The 18540-nt window shown below is 40.6% G+C and overlaps 1 gene segment (V, D, J or C); it reads right to left on the bottom strand.

Moving 5' to 3' along the window:
* Positions 1 to 17958, bottom strand: part of LOC136407917 (T-cell receptor alpha chain constant-like) — a 499087-nt gene extending 481129 nt beyond the window's left edge. Inside the window, 2 exon segments of the C gene segment in view lie at positions 17386 to 17674; positions 17839 to 17958. Coding sequence covers positions 17386 to 17674; positions 17839 to 17890 — 341 coding nt within the window.
* Positions 17959 to 18540: the final 582 nt, after the last annotated feature.

The raw sequence follows: 18540 nt of genomic DNA, 5'->3' as shown, positions 1-18540 counted from the left end.
GATATAGATAATTTATCACTGGCTGACTCGGTTACCCCAGCTGGCTCCTTTCCCTTGTATTCTTTTCATTTATTCCTTCTCAGGAAAGAGGGGGTCTGCCCTTTCTTCTACAGCATAAGACGGTTAATAACTAACAGGATAACAATAACAATGAGGGGTTGCCTGACCAGGTGGTGGTACAGTGGATAGAGCATCAGACTGGGATATAGAGGACCCAGGTTTGAGACCCCGAGGTCGCCAGCTTGAGCGCTCATCTGGTTTAAACACAGCTCACCAGCTTGAACCCAAGGTTGCTGGTTTGAGCAAGGAGTCACTTGGTCTGCTAGAGCCCCCTTGTCAAGGCACATATGAGAAAGCAATCAATGAGTAACTAAGGTGCACAACTAAGAATTGATGCTTCCCATCTCTCTCCCTTCCTGTCTGTCTGTTTCTATCTGTCCCTCTGTCTCTGTCTCTGTCTAAAAACCAAAAAACAAAAAATTAAAACAAGAGGTTCTGTCATCTCATGTTCTAGTGGGACATTGTACTCTGAGAGGTTTGGCAAAAGAGATTTACTATGGCATTCCAAAGATATGTTAGTGTAGATGCAAAAAAAACAATCGACAGGCTCAGTTAAGGTAGAGATTGACCTTTGTCAAAGAAGATACCAGCCTAGGATATGACTACCCACCATGACTTGCTTTTAGTTCAAAAGTTTTAATTTCATCTTTTGTGGTTACTTTACATTTCTGAGTTTGCAAGGCTAGATATACAGGCCTTCTCTAGGCTTGTCAGGTTTAGTGTGTGACCCCATTTTTGTCCACAAAGTTAAGATGCATATCAGAAGCCCTTAAATAACCACTAAGAGCCCTGGCCAGTTGGCTCAGTGGTAGAGTGTCGGCCTGGCATGCAGAAGTCCTGGGTTCGATTCCCCGTCAGGGCACACAGGAGAAGCGCCCATCTGCTTCTCCACCTCTCCCCCTCTCCTTCCTCTCTGTCTCTCTCTTCCCCTCCCACAGCGAGGCTCCATTGGAGCAAAGATGGCCCGGATGCTGGGGATGGCTCCTTGGCCTCTGCCCCAGGCGCTAGAGTGGCTCTGGTTGTGACAGAGCGACGCCCCGGAGGGGCAGAGCATCGCCCCCTGGTGGGCAGAGCGTCGCCTCTGGTGGGCGTGCCAGGTGGATCCTGGGTCGGGCACATGTGGGAGTCTGTCTCTCCCAGTTTCCAGCTTCAGAAAAATACAAAAAAAAAAAAAAAAAACCACTAAGAGAATAACTGGAAAATATAGTGAAAAATAATAAAAATAATTAAAATATTGCACTACAAAATATTCACTTAATGCTAAAGATTGAAGTAAAGGAACAATAGAGACATACAAAAGACATGAGACACGTAGAATACAAAATTAAGATGACAGACACAACCAATGGAATCAATAATAACATTAAATGTGAATGGATTTAACAATACAATAAAAAAGCAGAGTTAATCAAACTGACTAAAAATATACAGTTATATACTATCACTAGAAGGCATACTTTCAATTCAAAGAAAAAAGAGGTTAAAAATAAAAGAATGGGAAAAGATATACAAAGAGCAAACTGAAAGAGAGCTGGGGTTGCAATACTATTACAGTATTAGGATGAAATTTAAACTAAAAAATGTTACTAGCGATAAAGAATATTTTATTATGATAAAAGGCCCAACTGATCAGGAAGAAGTTATAAACACTTATGTACCTGATAAGAGACATAAAACATGAGACAAAAATAGACAGAATTGAAGGGAGAGAAAGGTATACAACAATTATAGTTGGAGACTTTGATATCTCACGTTCAATAACAGAACGACTAGGCAGAATATCAACAAAGAAAGAGAAGACTTTAACAAAACTATGAACAAAGTAGACCTAACACACTTCCATCTACAGTAGCAGAAAACACATTCCTCTCAAGCATGGAGGGAACAACATCCAGGACAAGGCTGTATCCTAGGACATAAATGAGCCTCAAGAACACGATTAGGACTTAGTTCAATGAAATACACATTTAAAGTTTTTTTTCCACAGATTTATCAATATATGAGCATTTAGCATTTTCTTTCTGTTTGCTTTGTTGCACTAGTAGGATGGGGTATATGTATTTGCAGGTCTCTTAGGACACATTGTGGTGAGGTTGACTTCAACATTCTTGAGACACTCACTAAGTTGGATCATAGTGTAACAATACCTTTTTAAAATTTTTTATTTTTTTATTTATTTTTCTTTAGTTAGAAGCAGGGAGGCAGACAGACTACCGCATGTGTCCAACTGGGATCCACCCGGCATGCCCACCAGGGGGCGATGCTCTGCCCATCTGGAGCATTGCTCCATTATGGCTGGAGCCATTCTAGTGTCTGAAGGGGAGGCCATGGTGCCATCTTCAGCGCCGGGGCCAACTTTGCTCCAATGGAGCCTTGGCTGTGGGAGGAGAAGAGAGAGACAGAGAGGACAGAGAGGGGAAGGGTGGAGAAGTAGATAGACTCTTCTCCTGTGTGCCCTGGCCTGGAATTGAACTCGAGACTTCCACATGCTGGACCTATGCTCTACCGCTGAGCCAACTGGCCAGGGCTGTAACAACATCTTTATTATAGTAATTTTTCTTTCCTTTTTATTCCTTTTGCTTCTTACTCTTTTGGAATTCAGTATACTGTGGATTAAATATTTATATTAATTCTGTTCTCTTATCCACTTCTTTGCTGGTTTCCAGTTAGAGGTTTATAGTGTAGAAAGAGGTGTAGATTAAGAAAGGAAGATAAGGTGAAAATCCCAAATCTATAGAGACAAAAAGTATCTTTGGTTAAAACCCTATAAATGTGGATGTGGAATATTGAGCTGTGCAAGTACCATGTGGTGACTTGTGACGTGATTGTGGTTGGAGGAGGAGCTGAGCCAGCTGAGGGTTTGTGCACAGGCTGCAGGTGCCTGGGAAGCACTGTGGCTCCACAGCACAGAAATAAATGGCTGAGTCTGTGGTCTGGGAAGAGGAAATATACAATGAGCTGTGGCGTTCTTTAGGGTCTGTCGTAGCGTTTAAGTTTCCATTCTGCTTTGTCCCTGAAGGAATGTAAAACAGGTTGATGAGGCGGCCTCCTGGATTTTGGCGAAACCACTGCACATTGGTCACAGAGGTGGAAAATTTGCACCGCAGTGTGGAACTGGCTCCTTCCTGGAGGCTCAGGGTTGGGGGACTCTGCTCCACCTGCATCCCTCTCACACCTGATGAGAAAGGGAGAAACAGTCACATGTGATGTTCACTATAACAGAAAACCCAGAAAATGGCCACATAGACCACGAGAGGCTAGAAAGGCTGCAGGACTGGTGAGCAACTCCTCATTCCTCCCTCAGCAGTACTCCTTTCAGAATCCCATCTGGGACAGCCGACAGCCCCAACTCACAGCAAACATGGGAGCACAAGAGCCCCAGCACAGTGCCCAACAGCCTCTTCATGATTCTAGGTTGTGTAGCTCTGGGCATTTTCACCCTAGGATAGGGAGTGGTACAATTTGGTTCTGGAAATATTTCTGAACCTGTAACCAATCAGCTGCACTCAGCAAACCCTGCTCAGTCAGTTGACAGGAAACCCCACCCTCCAGCTTCACCCCTGCTGAGAATGGGCTGGTAAGTGGTGGAGTGAGAGGGAAAATGAAAGGTCACTATTCTATTACTTTAGGGACATTTTCTGACAATTTTGGATGAGTAAAGAGTGTGAGCAGGAAAGGAAAAGGTCTTCTCCCTTATCTATGCTAATTATAGTCTGAAGAGGATCATAACAAGAATATCTACATTTTAAATCCAAATAACAGGTTTGAGTTCTGACAAAAGGTTATTTACTAACCTATAAATTTTTATTAATTAATTAATTAATTATTGTTATTATTTTTTTCAGAGACAGAGTCAGAGAGAGGGATAGACAGGGACAGACAGGAACGAAGAGATGAGAAGCATCAATCTTTAGTTTTTTGTTGCGTGTTGCGACACCTAAGTTGTTCATTGATTGCTTTCTCATATGTGCCTTGACCGCAGGCCTTCAGCAGACCGAGTAACCCCTTGCTCGATCCAGCGACCTTGGGTCCAAGCTGGTGAGCTTTTGCTCAAACCAGATGAACCCGTGCTCAAGCTGGCAACCTCGGAGTCTTGAACCTGGGTCTTCCACATCCCAGTTGATGCTCTATTCACTGCGCCACTGCCTGGTCACACTATTATTTTTTTATACAGTGAGTGGAGGGGAGGCAGAGACAGACTTCTGCATGTGCCCTGACTGGTATCCACCAGGCAAGCCCACTAGGGGGCGATGTTGTGCCTATCTGGGGTCCCTGTTCCATTGCAACTAGAGCCATTTTTTTAGTGCCTAAGGCAGAGGCCATGGAGCCATCCTCAGTGCCCCCGGATCAACTCGCTCTAATCAAGCCATGGCTACAAGAAGGGAGGAAAAGAAAGAGAGAAGTGAGAGAGGTAGGGTTGGAGAAGCAGATGGGCACTTCTCCAGTTTGCCCTGGCTGGGAATCGAACCTGAGACATACACAAGCTGGGCCGATGCTCTACCACTGAGCCAACCAGCCAGGCCTAACCTATGAATTTATTACATGAGTCATTTTAGTCAGGCAAAACAATAACATAAATTTATGTATTATTCACTTAATAAATTCTAATTGAAATATATGACATGTATGAATGGTACTCTCCTGGAATAACCAAGACTTGTGGCAAATGCTGTTATAAGAAATGAATCAAATGAGATCATAAATTATGAGAAAAAATAGGCTATATTCAGACACTTTTACATGTTATTCAGTTATTTAGTCTGTATTAGTTTCCTATTGCTATGTAACAAGTTACTATTAAGTCTGTGACTTACAACAGCACCTATTTATCCCACAGTTTCTGTAGGTGAGAAGTCCGGGCACAGCTGAGCTGGAGCTCACAAGGCTGCAAGGCAGGGGTCAGCTAAGACTGCTGTGTGTCTGAGGAGTGGGGGTCCTCTTCCAAACTCATGTGTTTGTTGGCAGAATTCATTTCCTTGTAGCTGTAGAACTAATGGCAGCTTACTTCCTAATGCTAGCTGGAGAATCTCTCTGGCTTCAGGAAAAGCCTCAGTCTCTTTTAAAGAGCCTACGTGGGATTGCATCAGGCCCACCAATCTCCCTATTCACTAATTTAAAGCCAAATTGAATAGAGACTTAAATTAATTATACAAGTGCCCTCCATCATCTCTAGGTATCGCCCAAATTCAAGGACAGGAGATTATACAGGGCATGTACACCGGGGGGGGGGGCAGATTCCCAGGCACCATCTTAGAATTTTCCTACCAAAGTGGTATCCTTACTGTACAGGTGTACTATGAGCTTTATGTTATTGCCATAAATATAAAATTTATGGCTAATTAGCAAGAAGTTAATAAAAACCTTAATATGATTAAGGCTATCTTTTTTGAGATATAAGCAAGGCCACCTCAAACCAAAAGAAGAACATAAGCAAAGGCAGCCTCCAGCAGAGGTAAGGAATCTAATTTACATAGAGTGGAGTGCACCGATATGGCAACAGTGTTGAATAAAAATAGAAGAGTATTGGAACCAGTTAGAGAGGTGGGATACAGCTTTAAATACAGGAATATTTCTGATGATAGACCATCATGCCTTTAAGGAAACAAGGACTTATTAATAGATCTAAGCTCCCACCACAATAACCTAAAAAAAGAAGAGAAAAATTAATCCAAAACAAGGAGGAGAAAAATGATAAGAATAAAAGTATAAATTGATGAAATTGAAAAAAAAAACCCAGAGAAAAATCAATGAAATAAAGAGCTGGTTGGTTAAAAGATCAATAAAACTGACAAACTTCTAGCAAAACAAAGGGGAAAAAAATGGGGATATTGTAAGCAGGCTAACTAGAAGTCAGGCATCCTATGTGATTGGTCAGGGGTGAAAGTTTGCCTTTCTCCAGTTGGTCCAGGGTTGGACAAACCTCCAAAACATTACGTTGAGTGAAAGAAGCCATACACAACAGGACACATACTGTATTATTTATGAAAGGTACAGAATAACTAATGCATAGAGACAGAGTTTGGTGGTTACCAGGGCTAGGGGATGGGAGAATGGTAAGTAACTGGTCAGCTGGTATGTGGTGGTTTCCCTTCAGGGTGGTTTTAAACTAGATGGAGGTGGTGGTTGCTCAACACTGTGAATGTACTAGATGCCACTTAATTGTACACTTTAAAAGAATGACCTGTATGACCTGTGAATTAATCTTAATAAAGCTATTATTTAATTTCATGTTGATAAAAGTCTAAAAATCAAAGAATTCACAATTTCATTTTAGCCCATTATATCCTGTTTTATATATATATTTAATTGTTTCTATCTGGGGAGAGAGTCAATTTTGAAAACCTCTTAATGGAGAGCGACTCCTCAGCTTCAGGAAAGGACATGTGGTTGGAGCCTCAGCCACAGGGTTTGGGTGTTGGTGACAGGTGCTTGTTGTGTACTGTGCCTCACAGCACAGAGGTAGGTGGCCGAATCCTTGGGCTGAGAAGTTGCAATGTATAAAGCACTATGTCTTGATGCTATATCCAACAAGGCTTTAATCTTTCCTCTTGTTTCCTCTCTCTGATTTGTCTGAATTGACAGGAGAGATGTGAGCTCTTTTCCAGGGTCCTGCCTAAACCACTGAAGGAGGTAAATACCACTATCGGTGAAACTGCAGTTCAGAAACAAGCTGTCTCCCTCTTCAACAGTCAGAGATGCAGGACTTTGATTCACCTCCTGTTTACTGCTCACCCCTGTTTAGAAAGAGAACATGGAGAGAAAGGGGTTGGTTAGTGGTTGGTTATTCTTTGGAAATTACTTTTATATTTATTTTTCTAATTTTCACAGTAACTCCCAGAAAATTACATAATTACCCTCCCTGTCTTTCTCTTTTCTCCTTAGGGAGAAATATTCTGGGAGTTGCCTGTTTTTGCCCATTTCCAGATCCCTCTGACTCACAGCCTAGTTGCAGCCAAAAGATGAGCAGGCTCAGGAATTTGGCCATTCTTTCTGTCACTTATACTCACTGAGAACTGGTTTTGTGTCTGTAGGTTTGAGAAGGGTCAGAAGATAAAGGGTCTGGTGTGCTATCTCACATGTTCCACATTTCTACTGGAAACATCCCAGCCAACCAGAGACAAGACACACATAAAGGTAGTGATCTGCATGGTGAGAAACAGAAATGGGAGCACTGCCCTCTAGGGACAGAGCACAGCATTGCCAGAGAAATGTTTATTTATTCTGAATGAAAACAATTTTTTAAAATATCTAATTTGTAGAATGTAGTTAAATCAGTACATAAAGAGAAATGTGTAGCATAAATGCTTATATTAGAAAAGGAATCTAAATTTTTTTCTATATTTGCCCCCTCCTCTTGTCACTTCAGCCCTTATGACTGGTTTCTAACTTATACTTTCATTTTTTGTGTGTGACAGAGACAGAGAAAGAGACAGAGAGAGAGACAGATAGGGACAGACTGACAGGAAGGGAGAGAGATGAGAAGTATCAATTCCTTTTGAGGCACCTTTGTTGTTCATTGATTGCTTTCTTATATGTGCCTTGACCAGGGGCATACAGCAGAGTAAGTGACCCCTTGTTCAAGTCAGCAACCTTGGGCTCAAGGCAGCAACCATGGAGTCTTGTCAATGATCTCATGCTCAAGCCAGCAACCCTGCACTCAAGCTGGTGAGCCCATGCTCAAGCCGGATGAGCCTGTGCTCAAGCTGGTGACATCAGGATTTCGAACCTGGGTCCTCTGTATCCCAGGCCGATGCTCTATCCACTTACACTTTCTTGAAAAGTTGTTTTATATCATTTCTCACCACAGATTACAAAGAATATATAATTATAATATTAATATTCAGTGTGTGTGATAACGTCAGGAGATTGGCACTCTGTACCTAATTGCTGAAGCATAAACTAATAAAGATTTATAGAAGTTATTTATATATCATTGGATGCCAAAAGTTCCACTTGGCTGTGAATTCTTTCTTAAGAAATACCTGTAGAGGTCCTGGCCGGTTGGCTGCCAAAAAAGTGTAGGTGAGGCCCTGGCCAGCTGGCTAAGTGGTAGATTGTTGTCCCAGCATGTGGAAGTGCTGGGTTCGATTCCCAGTTAGGGCACACAGGAGAAGTGACCATCTGTTTGTCCACCCCTCCCCTTTCTTTCTCTTTTATCTCTCTCTCTCCTCTCCATACTGAAGCCATGGCTCAAATGGTTTGAGCAATTTGGCCCTGGGCACTGAGTATGGCTACATGGCCTCACTTCAGGCGCTGAGTGTGCTGAGTGAAACTGCTTGATTCTGTGCAACAGAGCAGCAGCCCCAGATTGGCAGAGTATTGCCCCCTAGTGGGCTGGCTGGGTGGACCCCAGTCAAGGCACATGCTGGAGTACATCTCTCTGCCACCCTGCCTCCCCACCTCTCACTTAAAGAACATACTGTATAAAATATGTACAATTTTTTTTGTGTGTGTGAGAGAGATAGACAAAAAGAGGAACAGCTAGGGACAAACAGACAGGAAGGGAGAGAGATGAGAAGCATCAGTTCTTCATTGCAGCACCTTAGATGTTTATTGGTTGCTTTCTCATATGTGCCTTTAGTGGGAGGCTCCAGCTGAGCCAGAGACCTATTGCTCAAGTCAGTGACATTGGCCTTCCATTCAGTGACCTTTGGGTTTAAGCCAGCAACCATGCATTTAAACTGGTGAGCTAGTGCTCAAGCTGGCAACCCTGGGGTTCCAGTCCTGGGTCCTCAACATCCCAGGCTGATGCTCTATTCACTGTGCCACCACCTAGTCAGGCTGTATAAAATTGTACATTATATGCAGCCGGAAAAAAAAGTAAAAATAAAAATATCTGTCAATAAAGTATTTAATACATTATGGTAGATCTATACTATAGTATACTCTACAATTGTGAAAACAAATAATTATACAAATCTTTGGATTGCAAAAATTATTTTTCTGAATTATTCAATCAAATCGCAATGCTTTATATTTATGTATCATTTATGTTTTTAAAGAGTATGTTTATTATGGATATATATGTAAATGAATTAAAACAGTTGAAATGTGTTCAGTAAAACTTAATAATTGAGGTCTTATGAAGAACAGAGCAAAGAATTATTATTTTTTATTCCTTATGCTTAAATTGCCTCAATGTTTTAAACAATTAAATATTAACTTATAACTTGTTTAATAATAAAAATATAGAACTTAATGGCTATATAGCAAACTAAGCAAAAATTGAAATAAGAAATAGTAACATAATTGCCCCTTTCTAGGAAGATTTCAAGATTAATTAATTTCTCAAATGTATGTACTACAGTTGAAAAAACCTGAGAGAACCCATACATTGCTGAGAGGAATAATGTTAAATTTATAAACTTCACATTAGACCTTAGGCAAGGATGAGATGTTAGATTGGAGATAAGACATATATCAGTTTCCTCCTTCTTCCTGTTTTTTCCTTTACCAGTTTAGCTTTTTATTTCATGTAACTTTATCTTATTTTTCCCTTTCCTCCTTATTTTTTCTCACCTTATTCCATTAAGCTCACATTTTCTATATAATGTCCTTTTTGAATAGGTGTTATTTCCCCTTCCCCACCAGATAGACAGGCATGGGTGAGTCTGACCCTCTATGAATCTCTCACAATGCCATAATACACAGTGCTGTCTTCCAGGGTGACCTGGTACAGGATCAGGGTACTGACCTTTCTGTTCACAGTTATGGGCAGAGAAGCCATTTCATGAGTCACATTGTTTTTTATTCTTCAATTCAAATACTATGGGCCTTAGTTTTAAAGCTGTCAATACCAAATAATATCCTTATTTCCTTTGAAAGAGGAGTGAAAAAGGATATGTTTACTTCTAGTCTTTCAGCACTGTGGGGTCTTAGCATTACACATAACTCCTATCAGTGAAAATATGATTGTCTCCAAACTACCAGGGTAAATTTTAAGGTAAAGATGCAGTACCTCTTGATATTTCCTCCCTAACTCCCACTCCTACTTTCTCTTATTTCCATCCTACAGAAAGAGCAAAATATGGCTATAATTATCTATACTCACTGAACAAGTGGCAGAATTCCATGCTGTCTCCCATTTCTTCTTGGGTCCAATGAATATAAAATATTTTTGCCTGGCCAGGTGGTGGAACAATGGATAGAGTGTCAACTTGGGACATTGAGGACCCAGGTTTGAAAGACCAAGGTCATCAGCTTGAGCATGGGCTCAACAGCTTGAGAGTGGGTTTGCCGGCTTGAGTGTGGGATCATAGACATGACCCCATGGTCACTGGCTTGAGCAAGGGGTCACTGGCTTGGCTGGAGCCCCTCCAGTCAAAGCACATATAAGAAAGCAATCAGTGAACAACTAAGGTGCTACAAATAAGAGTCGATACTTTTCATTTCTCTCCCTTCCTATCTGTCTGTGCTGTTCTCCTGTCTTCCATCTCTCAAAAAAAGAAATTCTTCAGCCTGACCTGTGGTGGCACAGTGGATAAAGCGTCAACCTGGAAATGCTGAGGTCGCCAGTGCAAAACCCTGGGCTTGCCTGGTCAAGGCACATATGGGAGTTGATGCTTCCAGCTCCTCCCTCCTTCTCTCTCTCTGTCTCTCCTCTCTCTCTCTGTCTCTCTCTCCCTCTATCTCTCCCTCTCCTCTCTAAAATGAATAAATAAAAAAAGCTCTTCAGTGATCAGTGGAGGAGGAATTTTGTCTCCTTCAAATTCATATGTTGCAGTCCTAACTCCCAGTAAATCCGAATGTGATCTCATTTGTAGCTTGGGTGTTAGCTGAAGTACTCAAGTTTAAATAATGTCATTAGAGTGAGTCTTTATCTAATATGTCTGCTGTTTTTATAAAAGGAGAAATTTGGACACAGAGACCCACATAGAGGGAAGATTATGTGAAGAAGGGTAGGAAGACTGCATTCTACAAGCCAAGGACAGGAGCCTGAGACAGAACTTTTTTCTCACAGCACTCAGAAAAAACAAACCTGCCAATACCTTGATTTCAAACTTCTAGGCTGCATATCTGTGAGGCAATAAATTTCTATTATTTAAGTCAGCTAGTCTGTGGGACTTGTTAAGACGGTCTTAGCAGACTAATATACTGGATGTGATTGTGATGCAGCTCTTACAGTGAGGATGTGACTTCCTTACAAAGTAATCAACTTTGATCTGAACTCTTGTTCTAAACATCTTGGGTGAAGGACAGTAAGATAAGTGAAAGTAGTGGTCCCTCTTCTGATCCCTTGCTTTCAAATATCATCCTTTCTTAGGCTCTGGTGAGTCATGAGCACAAACGACTTCATCACCTGCCTCATATTTCAAATAGACACTGGAGTCCAGGGCTCATAGCTCAGCTTCTGTGTCTGAACCTGGGCTGGGGAAGGTAACAGAACAGAGATATATTAGGTGCATTTCTGCCAGGCATCCCCTCACCTGGCATCTGTCACTGTGAGGTGTCTCCAGGCCTAGAATCAGCCAATGAGATGACAGCTTCTTAGTTGATTCATGTCCCCAGGTTTTGTCTTGTCCCTGGTGAAAATATGAAACAGGCATCTCTGCTCAATCAAAGGGTTCCTTAAGAGAATTTATGAGTTTTAAACTGTAAGAGGCTGAGTCTGAAAGAGAAAAATGAAAACAATAGCCATCCAGCATCTTTTTCTTATTGCTTTTTCATGGCCCAAGAGAAAAATATGTTTTTGGAGATCCAATGTTCTGAGAAGCTCAACATGTTTTTCTTTACATTCAGAAAATCCACCAAGTCTCACACAGTCCTGACAGATGGAAGAATCCTATCTAAATGGCAGGAAAGGCAAATGAAAGTAAGATGCAGAAGGTGAGATACTAAAAATGGCCGGAAAGTTTCAGGTTTCTGATCAAAGCCAAGTATCTCAATTCTCTGGTATCCTAAAATGCCTCTAGGGATCACGTGTCTCTAGGATGGCATTTGTAGACTCACATCTTAGTATAAAGGAAACGAGAGACCTGAAATGGCTCTCATCCTTATAACTCCCAAACCCTGTTCTTAGCCCACATTTTCTCACTATTTATGTGTGCCTGGTGATCACACAAACAGAGGAGAAGAGAAAGGTGGGAGAAACAGAAAGGCAGGAGGGAGTAGCCTTGAAAACATTTTCTTGTGATCTGCTCAGAATTAAGAGAACTGAAATAGATTGAGTAAAATAATTTCCTTCCCACCAAAAAGTCTACTTTTCTTTATTACTACAAAAAATGAACCAAAGTGAATTAAGATTAAAAGCTGCATAGTGACTTCTTGTCTTTCCCTTTCTGTGTGATCTTATTATTAGTGAAGGAAGAACTTTTCACCATTTCATTTCAAAAGTTTCAGCTATGTAGGCAAACGAAATGATCTTGCACAAGCTATAGTTTTAAGAAATGATACAATGAAATAATACAACATTGCCTACCTGAGACAAAAACAAACAAACAAAAATAAACAACAAAAATTTTTCTAAGTGGAGCAAAGGGGGAGATAAAAGAGTATCAAAGAAAAGCAAAGAAGCTTAAGTGTCGATGAGGTCCTTTGGGGGGACGATGAACTTTATCCCTGTAGAGATATCTTAAAAAGAAGACCGCAAGACCTCTGGGCCACTTTCAGTTAAGTAAATCTCAGTGCATCTCTATTTAAAAGTTTTATCTTTGTCTCGACTTTGCTTTCTAAAATTGAGTCTTCACCGCTGCCTATAGTGAAGTCAGCACGGCCTACTCTGTTCATTTTCTCCCCATTTTTTCCTGTGGTTCCAATTCTCTCAAAATTAAGGCAGAAGAAAAAGATTTAGAAGACAAAACAGCAGGTGAAGCTTTCCTGGCCAACCAATGACAGCCCCTGTGTGGGGAAGGCCTTCGATGTGAGAGAGCACCCAGGTCCTCAGGACCTCCTCAAAGCAGGATTCTCCCTTCCCTGTCAATTCCCACTCAGGGAGCACTTTCCAGAACTTCTTGCTTTCTCTTCTCCTGGGTGGGGCAGTGGCAGGGCAGCTCAGGCCCTGCTGCCTTCAGGAGTGTCACTCGCCCACTAGAACACTAGTCCTCTCCATGCCTCATGGAGAACCCCAGGCAGCCCATTGCTGCTCCTTTCCTCCTCACCATCTTCTCCAATGTCTTTGTCTTCTACATAAATAGATGCTAAAGTAGATCAAGCTCTGCTTCAGAAGCAGATATCCAAGGACAGAAGGACAAACACTTTTTCTTTTATTTCGGTGAGCTCTGTCTTTTAAAGCAGTTATTTGGGGGTATTAACCTCTCAAGTGGCTTGTGGAGGAAGTGGGACAGTGAATATAGGGAACAGTTTATAAAATGGAGTTACTTTAACCAAGCAGCTAAAATATTAATATTTTGAAGGATAAAAACAGACCCTATTCTTGTTTTAACTAGCCTGGTGTAAAGCCAGGAGGCAGGGCCAGGGCCAGCATCAGAGCAACCACCTGGCCCATGCAGGTTCGCATTGGATTCGGACAGTCGGTAAAGAAACCATGGAGCCAAAAACTGGTGGGCCATAACCTTTAATCCTACCTTGCACCCGGCGGGCAAGTAAAAATACACACTGGGCTCCAAAACCCAGTCACACTCAGTGCTCACAAAGCCACTGACTTATCCGAGTTTCCTAGAATCAAAGGTTTCTAGCTCACCAACCTTATTCTCCTCAGTTCCCCATCTCCTTCCTTATCCCAGATACAAACTCTACACAGACTGGCATCTCACTCAGTACTCCGCCATCTTGGCTGCTTCTCCTGGCCTACTCCACGTGGCCTCCTTCCGCTGCTGGCTCTACTTTCTCTGCTCTCTCATGCTAACCTCAGGAACCAAGAGTCAAGTCCCGTTCTGCCCCCATTTTATAGTGTAGCTTCACAACCTTTAATCCAATATACAAAATAGGGTAGTCTCTAATACAAAGTCACTTCTCTGAGGCATGATTGGATTGTACCGCCCTACAGCAAAAAGGGTGGGAAAGGCTTAATCCCAAAACCAAGCCCCAGGTTACAACGATCTCCAACACACATTAATATCACCTGGGTGATGGCCTCTTTAACAAAGTGAGCATAATACATTTTATCTGCCCAACACCTGGGAACTTAAAAGTTTTAAATTTTCCAGTCTGGTGCCAATGCCTAGGTATACATCTATCTAGACATCCACCAGACCTCCAGATAACCCTCTGGTTACCCTCCTACAGACTCGCACACCCAGACCATCTGACAGCCATTATCCAGACCTCTGGATATCTGACTAATAACCATCCTGAAAAAATCCTAAGGCTAAGAATGTAGGACTGATTATTCTCAAAAAAGCACTTTTTACTATAAAAATTCTTAACATTTTGGAGTACATGGGCTATTTATTGCCTGGTTGTTTCTGGCTTGTAAACTCTAAGACCCTTGAATAACTCTTTGTCATTTATTTCTAGCTAAACCTGCATACTTTATTCTTTTTTTTAAAAGATTATCTGGCAGATGTAATCAGAAATAAAGTGTTACCTGCATTGAGGCATTCCAAGGAGGGTTTTGAGATTCTCTAAGCATCTTTTATTAAAGCACAACAGTTGCAGGTCTGCCTCATCCATCTTCCTGAAATACTGCAGTCTTCCAGTTGCAGAGTAAGTTTTCACAGGCACTTACACCAAAATCGTCAAGTAGCTGACTAAAAAAAGCAGTTTTCCATCTACTGCTTTTAAGAATATTTTTTTATTAAATATAGTTTACATCCAGCATTATTTGGTACTAATTTCAGGTACACAGTTCAGTGGTTAGATAATCATACACTCTACAAAGTGTCCCCCCTAACTAAGTTCTTCACATGATTCCTAAATGTACAATAGACTATACTGTTCAATTAGTTAACTCTGAAGTTTATATTTTTTAATATAATTTTATGGTGCCTGCAGTATTTACATTATCTCAGAAATTCCTTAAGTACTTAAGCCTCAATTCCTTCATATGAGGATGGGTTAATGTTACTTCATAGTTTTTGGAATATTTAATAAGTATGTAAAGTGCTGACTAATAGACTTGGCATGTGATGGTTCAATAAATGATAATAAAGATGATGATGATGGTAATGATAAGAATGACAAAATGGAGGCAGGTAGAAACAAAAATCCCATGATAATTTCTGATTTATTCCCCTAACTACATTGGACAAAGTGTAAGCTATAAACCCACAGGGTTTAAATTGATCAAAATCAGGTGATATAGATAAAAGAATACTTCTTTCTCTCTCCCTAAATTAGGAAACTTCCACTTCTTTCTTTCTTTCCAGTCTTTCCCTTCTCCTCAACCCACAGGGAGGTGTGTGAATAGCTGATTCTGTAGTTCAGAGTATGTTTATGAGTAAATTTATCCTTAGTCTTATGTAAAAGATAGGACTTCAGACTCCATTCACTCTGCTTATATCTCTTGCATATTGTCTTTGCCTATCTGTGATAATAAGCAGATTGAAATAGAGCTAATTAAATCCTCTGTGATTAGCTATCTCTTCCTCTTTCTTATTTTATTTTTATTTATTTGTTTTTTAAATGAGTGGAGGGGAGAGAAAGTGAGACAGACTCCCGCATGTGCCCTGACTGGGATCCACCCAGCAATCCCTATCTGGGGCTGATGATGCTTGAATCAACTGGGTTATCTTCAGTGCCTGAGGCCAATGCTTGAACCAATCAAACCACTGGCTATGAGAGGGGAAGAGAAGGAGGGGAAGAGAAGCAGATGTGTTTCTTATGTGTGCCCTGACCAGGGTTCTAACCTGGGACCTAAGCATGCTAAGTTGGCACTCTATCCATTGAGCCAACTGGCCAGTACCTCTTTCTCTTTTTATTTTTCCCCAGATGACTGAAAAGTAAGTCAACACATGGGCCAATTTCATGTGTGGTCCCTCTTCTGTCAACCTGATAGGAATTTTGAGATTGTTTTTCTGGGTTTGGAAGGAAGTAGGAAACTATTCTTAAGGTCAACTCACATTAAGTAATAATACAGGAATGAATTTCTTTGTACTCAAAAATGTAGGCTTACTTTTGTCAGACCCTGTATACAGTATCCTCAGGAATGTTTGTGGCAGTGCACAGGCAAGATCTGGCCATTCTTAGGTCCCTGCCAATATCATCATCTGACATAAAATCCCCATTCAAATGAATATTAGAGGATATTTTAGTTAAATAATAATGAATATATGATATATCAAAATATAGAAGGTACAGCTAAATCAAAATTTAGAGGGAAATTTGTTGATTTAAATAGATTTGTTAGGGAAAAAAAAGATTTGAAAATCAAGGTCAAACTTACAACTCAAAGAACTAAAAAAATAGTTAAATCCAAAGAAAGTAAAGGAAGCAAATAATAAAATATGAACAGAAAATAAAGTATAATTTACCAATTTTCACAAAAATCAAATATATGAAGAATCCCTTAACTATTAAATTCATTGGATCCATAATTTAATAAAACTCTCCCATAAGTGAAATTCTATGCTTGAATAGCTTCACTAGTGGATTTCTGAAAGTTTTAAAAAAATTAATAAAAATCTTATATAAAATATTCTATAAATAGAAAATGAGTGTTAAGTTACAACTCATCTAATGAACCAGCATAATCTTGATATCAAAATCTGGCATAGACATTGAAAAAATACATTGAATACCAGTATCATTCAGAAATGTGAAACCAAAAATCTTCAACAAAATAATAGCAAAGATGTTGCAATATGAAAATAATAGTATAACATTACTAAATGCATTTTACTCAAGAAATGGAAGTTAGTTTATCATTTGAAAATCAATTTAACTTACAACATTAATATATAATCATCCAACAGATAGAGAAATACATTTTGATGATTTGATAAAATTTATTCAATAGGAACTTTTTCAATGGTTAGACAGATAAAGGATATTTACCAGGAAAAAAAACCACACTGTAGTTACTGTGGAATATTAAATGATTTACTCTTGAGGTTAGGAATAAGGACATTTCTATTCTATATTTTATAGACAAACCCAGTCAGTTAAGTAGAACTTGCTAACTAATTTGTAGGGCTCAGTGCAAAATAAATTCAGGACCCCAATTGGGCAGGAAGGTCAAGTTCCCTTTTTCACAGGTCTGCTACCTCCATAGGTTCTGGTGAGGGACTGGAGAGCACTGGGTTGGTGAACATGTGGGGGTGGAGAGAAGTCCGGTTATGTCCCAAGGCTTTATTCTTCATAGGACCACTTGAAAAGAGGTTCTCAGTACCTAGTCAATACTTCGTCAAGGAGGAAGAACAGAAATGCCCTTATTCCAGAGCCCCAGATGCAGGGTTTTGGTACAGACTGCAGGTGCCTGGGGAACACTGTGTGTCCACAGCACAGAGGTAAGTGGCTGAGTCTTCAGCACTAAGGGTTGTGATGTGCAGAGAACTTTCCTTCTGGAATAGTGTGGCTCTCAGTCTTCCATTCTGCTTCTCATCCCCAGCTGAATACAGGATGAAGAGGAATTCGAGGCCTTTCCCAGGATCCTGCCTGTACCACTGCAGCCCTCTAAAACTGGTGACTGTGTAACTGCAGTTGAGGCTGACGCTGTCTCCCTCCTGGACACTCAGCGTCTGAGAACTCTGCTTCACCTGGTCTTCTCCACTCAGCCCTGTGGAGGAAAACAAAACCAGAAATGATACAAAGCTTTAAGTTCAGCAGTTTTAAAAATTCTCACAAGAAACCTGGGATGAGCTGAGACTAAACCCCTATTTTGTCTCCCCAGCTTTGGATAAATGGGACAGTATGGTTTTTATCTCTGAACCTCTAACTTACAGCCAAGCTGAAGCCAGAAGACTATGACTGCACATTCCAGCACGCTGTCCATCCTGTCTTGATAAAATTTGTAATGATTCCCAAACTTCTCTTTTCTGAGGAGTTGTTTCTGTTCCTTAGTTCTTGTTCTCTCATGCCCAAGACAGCCTTTTTGTTGGTGGTTGAGCCAATCAAAAGCAAATCCCCTAGTAACTCTCTTGCTTCTGAGGCATTCTTAGAATGATAGGTATAGAACCAGTGCCACCTCATGGTCAGCCGCACAATTGCATAGTGCCCACTCCACTCCACTTACAAAGAAAAAGATTGAGGGAAGGACATTTTTTATATTTGGTGGTATAGGTGAGGTATAAAAAGTAATCAGAAAGTCTTTCTTTTATTTATATTTTCTACTGAAAAAATGGGAATTAAATAGGTGGTGGACATGTCTAGAAACCTCTTTGACAGAGAACTGAGAACATGAGTTAAGAAATTCCTTTCTTCAAATAATTATGCCTGGCTGCAGGGTCCAAGTGTAACCACAACTCAGGGTCACAAACTTGATAGATCTTAGGAGGGAGGGAGAGAAGAGCATGCAAAGAGAACAGACTCCATTTCTATGCCTCCGAGAGATCAGAAAGTCACTGTGGAAGGTGGGCGATGGTGGAGGTGGGGGTGGTTATTATCCATTCAAATCATAAATATTTACATAATATAAATAATATA

Source organism: Saccopteryx leptura, chromosome 6 (genome assembly GCF_036850995.1).
Source record: "Saccopteryx leptura isolate mSacLep1 chromosome 6, mSacLep1_pri_phased_curated, whole genome shotgun sequence".
NCBI classification, from domain to species: Eukaryota; Metazoa; Chordata; class Mammalia; order Chiroptera; family Emballonuridae; genus Saccopteryx; species Saccopteryx leptura.
This window is presented reverse-complemented; position numbering and strand designations above follow the sequence as displayed.